This window comes from Penaeus vannamei, chromosome 42, assembly GCF_042767895.1.
Source record: "Penaeus vannamei isolate JL-2024 chromosome 42, ASM4276789v1, whole genome shotgun sequence".
Classification (NCBI taxonomy): Eukaryota; Metazoa; Arthropoda; class Malacostraca; order Decapoda; family Penaeidae; genus Penaeus; species Penaeus vannamei.
In genome coordinates, this window is record NC_091590.1 from 836,810 (window position 1) to 844,309 (window position 7,500).

General features: G+C 39.8%; 1 protein-coding gene across 1 annotated transcript; it reads right to left on the minus strand.

Annotated features, from left to right (window-relative positions):
* Positions 1-73: 73 nt before the first annotated feature.
* On the minus strand, positions 74-6,704 carry LOC113809783 (translation initiation factor IF-2; the record flags this gene model as incomplete). The annotated part of the gene is given in 2 exon segments (XM_070118576.1): positions 74-1,124; positions 6,620-6,704. Coding segments are annotated over 2 exon segments (1,081 nt in total), but the record flags the coding sequence as incomplete, so codon positions are not given.
* Positions 6,705-7,500: the final 796 nt, after the last annotated feature.

A 7,500-nucleotide genomic window follows, 5' to 3' on the forward strand; every position in this document is an offset into this window, starting at 1 on the left:
TATGAAGTTTATCCCATCTCTGATGCCAAAGAAATGTACATCCTGACGATGCTGCAAGAACGGCCTGGTCTTACCTGAGCAGCGGTAGGTCTTTGCGTTCCCGTCTGTTGGAACCGCACGCCCGAGACTCTCTGAATACTGTTTCTCGTCGTGGGTGTCTGTGGCCGCGTCTGTTGCAGAGGCACGCCTGCTGGCCTGCGGGCACCACCTGCTGATGCTGTCCGCAGTCCTGTCTGTTGGGAAAGCCCCCCCAATGGTCTTCCACCAGCCGCAGACGGTCTTTGTGGTCTTGTCTGTTGGAAAAGCCCGCCTACTGGTCTTCTAGCAGCCCCAGCCGTGGAGGGTCTTTGGGTCTGAGGCAAAAGCGCACCCACCGGTCTCTGAGAAACACCAACAGAGGGTCGAGACTGAGATGGAATTTTTAACTGTTGCACAAGCACACCCCTTACCCTTTGCACACTGCTGCCACCTGCAGTTGGCCTCACCTGTCCCCCGGAAGTTCTCACCTGAGCGCCCGAGGTCCGCGAACCGAACGTCTGCGGGAACGACTGCTGAGGCTGGCGGAAAGACGCCTGCTGCCTCTGCGCTAGGCTCTGCGCGAACTGGAACGGCGTCGGCTGGAATCCCCTCTGGCCTTGGTTGAAGGCCTGCCGGCCGCCGAAGGCCTGGGGTGCCGAGGGCGTGAAGCGCTGGGGGCTCGAGTTCCTCTGGTTGAAAATGTTTCTCTGGAACGAGGGCGGGAAGGTCGTGGACGAGACCTGCCCCCCCTGGAACCTCTGGACGGACGCCGCCGACGAGGGCTGGAAGCTCGACTGCCTGTTAAACAGCCCTAAGGGGTCGTTGTTAAGGACCGAGAAGCCGCTCGACGGAGACGCGTTTCGAGAGAATGAGGCGCGACCTCCCCCCACCTGCACGGGGCGGTTGAGGAACTGGTTGGCACTCGAGCCGCCGAAGCTGCGGCCGCCAGCCCGGTTCCGAAAGTTGTTGACCGTTGGGAGGATGAAGTTGTTGCCGATGCCACCGCCCTGGCGCTTGACGCGGGCCTCGGCGTCCTCCGGCGGCGTCTCCTTGGAGGTCAAGTCCTCCGGCTTCTCCCCCGCAACCCCCAGCGCCAGCACCGCAGCCTAGGGGAGAGAACGTGTTATCAGGAGCAGACGGAGAGGGCTCGACGGAAGAAGCCAAGGAGAGAGTGGACAAGCAAGCTAAAAAGAGAAGCATTTATATGTGAAGGAGTCATGCTGAACAGGTAAGGGAAACAGAAGAACGAATGCGAGAGCAGGAAAGCGCACAGATGTGGCCAAGGACTTGATGCTTTATCACTTCTTCTGAACAAAGCGAACAGGCCTTCGACATCGCATATTTCCCTGCTTTTCCCTTGCATTTTATTTATCTATCTTATTTGTGTATTCAATTATCTATCTATCATTACTATTAACTATTTAACCATCTATTTATTTGTTACAACAAGCAGAAAGTTATCTAAGAAACACCCACTGAAGAAGAAGAGAATTGATGATAAAAAGTCACTATGATGCTTTTTTACCGAAATCTGCAAAGGCACAGTTGCAAGGACGCAATGACACAGATCTTTCCTTGGAAACCTGCGTGAATATTTACATGGATCTGCAGTGTCTTTGCGTTTGTTAAGATCTTGCGTGAGGCTTCTATTCTTGACAGATGATTTTGCAGTATTGACGTCCTCTATTTCACATTGTTAATGGGACCTTTAGTTGGTCATTATCGTCATTATTTATTAGGTCAAGGTCAGCTGCCAATCTTCATATATGTTTACAAATTACATGGAGGTCTTTTTGTTATTTACATCTCAAAGGTTATTTTCTATGTCTTAAGCACAATTAATTTCTTTTGATATTGCATTATTAGTTTTGGTGTAATTTCTTATATTTGCATTTATTTACTTTCTCCCCTTTTTCCTCTTTCTATCTCCCTTCTTCGTATCTTTTTACTTATTTTCTTCTTTCTTCTTTGGTTTTCTTTCTGTATTTCCTGTTGCTTCCTCGGTCTTTCTTGTTCTTCCTCTGCTCACCTATCTTTTTGTCTTTCCATCTTCGTCTTCTCCATCTTCTCTTTCTTCGTCCTCTTCTTCCTCTTCGTCTTCTCTGCATTATTCTCTTGATTCTTTTTTATCCTCTTACTTTTTTATCTTTATCCTCATCTTTTCTTCTTATTTTACTTTTATTATGTTATATACTTTTTGACGAAATTACTTGTGCTTAAGAACAAGAGGGGAATAAGCGAATAATAAGCAAATTTACAAGAGACAAAGAGAGCAAAGGAACAGCATATAAAAGTACGAATTTCAACTTGTTTAAGAGAAAGAAAGTACGGATTCTAATCTATATCGAGAAAAAATATGTATAATCTGTAAAAAATAATAATAATAATAATAATAAATAAAATAAATAAATAAAAACTGAAAAATAGGGATTCAATCTCATCTTAATAAAAAAAAAACGAACATAAACTATAAAAAAAAACTAAAATCATACTGAGGGAAAATCACATGGAATTTTATATAGCTTAAAGAAAAAGAAAAGAAAACTACGGATTTTAAAGTACTTAAAAACCTCATGATTTAAACTATGAAAAAAAATGGATTTTAGACTATTATTTAAAAAAAATCTAAATAGTTCTATAAAATAGTGTGGATTTTAAATTATTCTCTGAGGCTCTGACGGCGGATGCAAGCTCTGCAAAGCGCGAAAAAGTAATGATTATCGAAAATTGAAACAAATGAATAAATGAGTTAAAAAATGACAAAGAAAAAAACAGTCGCAATGGTAGTGATGTTGGTCAGTGAAATAGAAATATGAAACAAAACCAGAAACAAAATCGTGAGACGTGACCGCAAAAGGAAAGCTCAAAAGGGCAGAAAGACCACCCGCGTGACCTGTGACCTGGAATGCAACGAGAGGAATGGCTCTGACGAAGAAAAGCAATAGCATAGCAACAGCGAAAACACGACCGAAATGAGGAGATAAAAGGCAGCCAGCGGAACAGGACTGCACATAAGGCATCAAAGCGGAACTTTCCCTTTCACTCGCCGGCCATCTTGGGAGCTCGCTTTGCCAAGGAGGACGAAATCATTCTAATAATACTCACGTCACTGCTGCTGTCACTCGGTCGCATGTTATTTGTTGTTTTGGTCGCTGTTGCTGTTGTTGATGGTGAGGATGGCAGTGTGAATAACGATAATGGTAATGGTAATGATATCAGTGATATTAATGATATTAATGAGGTAAATAATAATGATAATAATGTGATAATGGTAATGATGCTAATAGAATAAGATGATAATGATAACCATGATGATGATAGTAATAACAAATGACAATGATAATATTGATATTAATGGCAATAATAGTAACACTGATGATGTTGATAATGAGAGTGATACTAATACTAATAATATTAATGAAAATAACTAATAATAACGATAATGATAATGCTGATAATGATTATAATGATAACAATAATGATACTACTACTATTACTACCAATGATAATAATAACGATGGGCATAAAAAACAATGTTAGTGATAATGATAGAAAAATGATGCTAGTAGTGATGATGATGATGATAATACTGATTATCATAATGACAATGGTAGTAAAACCAACAGTAATATTGATATAAAAAAATATAAAAATAATGACAACGAAAGCAATATTGATAATGATAATGGAAATGATGTTGATTATGATAATGATGACAACAATGAAAACAATAGAAATAATGATAATGATGATGATAATGATAATAATCATAACGATAACAACAATAATATTGATGCCGACAATAACATGAATAATAACAATCATGATAATGATACTAAAGTTACAATGATCGTGATACTAATAAAATGATGATGGGAATGATAATAATATTAATAATAATGATAATGATAAGAGTAATAATAGTAACAGCAACAGCTGCATTAATGATCATGACAATGATAAAGATAATAATAATGATAATAATTAGGGTAATAATAATTATTATAATAACAATAATAATGATAAGAATAACAATAATAATAAAGATAATGGTAATAAAAGTGACAGCTATCATCAACTTCAAAACAATAATAGTAATTGATAATGATTATAATGATAACAAAAATTAAGATTAATGATAATGAAAATAATGGCAATGCAAACAATGATAATATAAATGATAACAAAAATAATAGTATCATTGATAGTATTATTAGTAAGAATAGTAGCGCAATGAGGATGGTAATAATACGATAATGAAAAAATATCATAAAGATAATGATGATTATAAGTGCTGCTAGTACTTCTAACAATGGTGAGTCATTATCATCATTGTTGTTCAATTGTTTTTATCCCTATCATCATTACCATTACTATTATTACCGTTGTTGCTTTTGTTATCATCATTATGATCATTGCTATTATTGTTAGTTATCATTGTTATCGCTGTCGTGGTGTTGATGGTGCCGTTATAATCATCATTGTATTATTATTATTATTATTATTATTATTATCATTTTGATTATTGTTATCATTGTCATTATCATTATCATTATCATTGTCATTAACATTATCATTATTGTTATTGTTATTGTTATTATTGTTACTATTATTATCTTTACTACTACTAATGCTACTATCATTTTAATCATTATCAGTATTGTTATTACGGTTACCATTACTATCATTATTATCATCATCATTATTATTATTATTTATTATTATTGTTATTATTATTTTTATTTATTTATTTATTTACTTATTTATTTATTTATTATTATTATTATTATCATTATTATTATTATTATTATTATTATTATTATTATTATTATTATCATTATTATTATTACCATTATCATTATCGTCAGTATTGTTATTATCATTATTGTTATTGATGACAATGATGATGATTTTTTATCATCAATATCATTGTTATTATAATCTTTATTTCAACATTCGTATTTTTTTCATCTTTAATGTCTTTCTTATCATTATTTCATCATCAATATCATTGTTGCTATTATCTATCACCATCCTTAACCTTATCATTACCATTATTATCGTTATCACTGTTCTCATCATCATTACTGTTATTGTCATTACTATCACTACCATTATCATCGCTACCATCAGTAATATCACTATCATTATTATGACCATTATTATCACTGCTATCATCATCCCCATCATCGCCATCACTAAAAGTCACACTAATAATAATCATAATAATGATCCCGTCGATGATGATAACATCCGGTAATCCTACGATGAGCCACGTTGGAGAAATCACTTTCATCCTCTCTGCTCTTCTCAGACATTCTCTAAACTCATTTCTCTCGGCACAGCTCACTTCTCACCGGGATGCCGTTGTGTCTTCATCGTCATTACCATCGTGGTTTTAATTGTTAAGTCACTTTTTTGACGATATTGTACCGATTTCCTGAGTTCATTCTGTCTGCTGTTAATTTTGGTTTTATTGCTTCGTCCTTCACTTTGGAGATGAACACGAAGGGACGCCGACGAAGGAAGAAGAGGAAGAAAAAAAAAGTTTAAAAATACACAATTTGAAAGAAAGTTTTTTGATATTATCGAGATTTTTCTTTTCTTTTTTACTTCTTTTGTTCTGATGGAGTGTTCCTCGTCAGCAGTTCTCCGCAGTCTTCTCTTCCGCCTTTTCTGCTTTCTGCCTCTTCCTTCTCCTTCTCTCTTCCTCCTGCCTTTTCTTTTCCCTTCTCTTACTTTTCTTCTTCCTCTTCTCTCCTCTTCCAATTCTTCATCGTCTTTCTTTCCTCTTCTGTTTTCCACTCCCCTCCTCCTCTGTTTCTTCTTTTTCTTCTCTCTTCTTCGTCTTCTTCATCGTCTTCCTCTCTTCTACTATTCTTCTTTTCTCCTCCTGTTTCCTCTTCTCCCTTTTTTCCTTCTTCTCCTCTCCTGCTCCTCCTATTCCCCTCTCTGCCCCCTCTTTTCTTCCTCTTCTTCATTGTTTCGTGTTCCTTCTCTTCCTCTTCTCTTTTCTCTCATTCTTCCTTTCTTCTTCACCATCTTCGTTTCCCTAAAGCACTATATCACTTGATTCTTCTTTTAAAAGTCTTTTGGTCCGACGCCAAGACGCACACGGGGAAGGTCCAAACGCTGACGTACTTCTAAGCAATAAAAGCGAATGTGTACAATTGTTCAAGAATGATCTTAAGGTCGATCTCTTCTCTGCCTCCTCCCCCCCCCCCTCCCTCTGTCTACCGGTTTATTTGTGTCTCCTTCCGTCTCCCCTTCTTTTTTATCCGTCTGTTTGTATCTCCTACCCGCTATCTCACTTTTTCTCTATTCGTGTTCTTTTCCCTATCTCTCTTTATCCATTTCTTATCTCCTTCTCTCACCCTTTCTCCTCTTCCTGTCTATTCGCCCGTCTCTTAGTTTGTCTGTCTGCATTTCATTCCATCTGTCAGATTGTCTTTATCTCTTCCTTTACCCCTCTCTGTCTTTTGTGTCTCTCTCCTCCCTTCCCCCTCTCTGTCTGTCTGTCTCTCTCTTTCCTTCCCTCTCTCTATCTATTTGTGAGTGTCTCTCTCTCCTTCCCTCTCTGTCTCCCTCCATCCACACTCACCAGCACAAATATCCACGCTGCACTTCCCATCTCTGCGCACACTAAGGTCAAGTACCCGCTCTGCGCCTTTTATAGCCTCGCCTGCCCTCCTCCCCTCTTCGGACACGCCCACTTCCAGGTCATGGAGCCCCGCCCACGGCACCAAGGGTCACCTGGCTCCTCCCTCGTGCCCTCGAGCCCGGCTGGGTGGGCGGATGTCGAGCGCCAGAGGTCAGTCGACGTGAATATTCCTTGTTGAAGTCGACACGGAATCCGAACTTCTTCTCGGACTTGTCATTGTAGTTGCGGGCGACCTGAAGCTTCCTGTGTTGCAAGACTTCCGATCGAGACAGAAGGACTGTTTATCTGTTCCTGGTTTCGGTGAAGCAGTTCCTCGCCTGTTCCTTATCAGAAGCATCTCATTGATTCTCTCTCTCTCTCTCTCTCTCTTTGTTTGTTTGTCTGTTTGTCTCTATTTCCCTCTCTCCGCTCTCTCTCCCTCCCTCCCTCAATCCCTCCCACTCTCTCCCCTTCTCCCTCTCTGCCTACCTAGCGACCTACCATTCCTATATCTCACCTTCCTTCCCTCCCATCCTTCCTCCCTCCCTCCTTCATTCCCTACCTACATCCTAGCTCCCATACTGCCTCACTCTCTCTTCCTCTCTCCTTCAGTCCCTCCCACCCTCCCATCCTCCCTCCCTCCTTCAATCCCTCTGATTTCTAGCTCACATCTTCCCTGTCTCCTTCCCTCTCCCCCTACCATCCTACCTCCCATCCTACCTCCCATCCTCCTTCCTTCCCTCCCTCAATCCCTCCCCTCGTCCCCCCTTCCCTGTCTCCTTCCCTCTCCCCCTAACATCCTACCTCCCATCCTCCTTCCTTCCCTCCCTCAATCCCTCCCC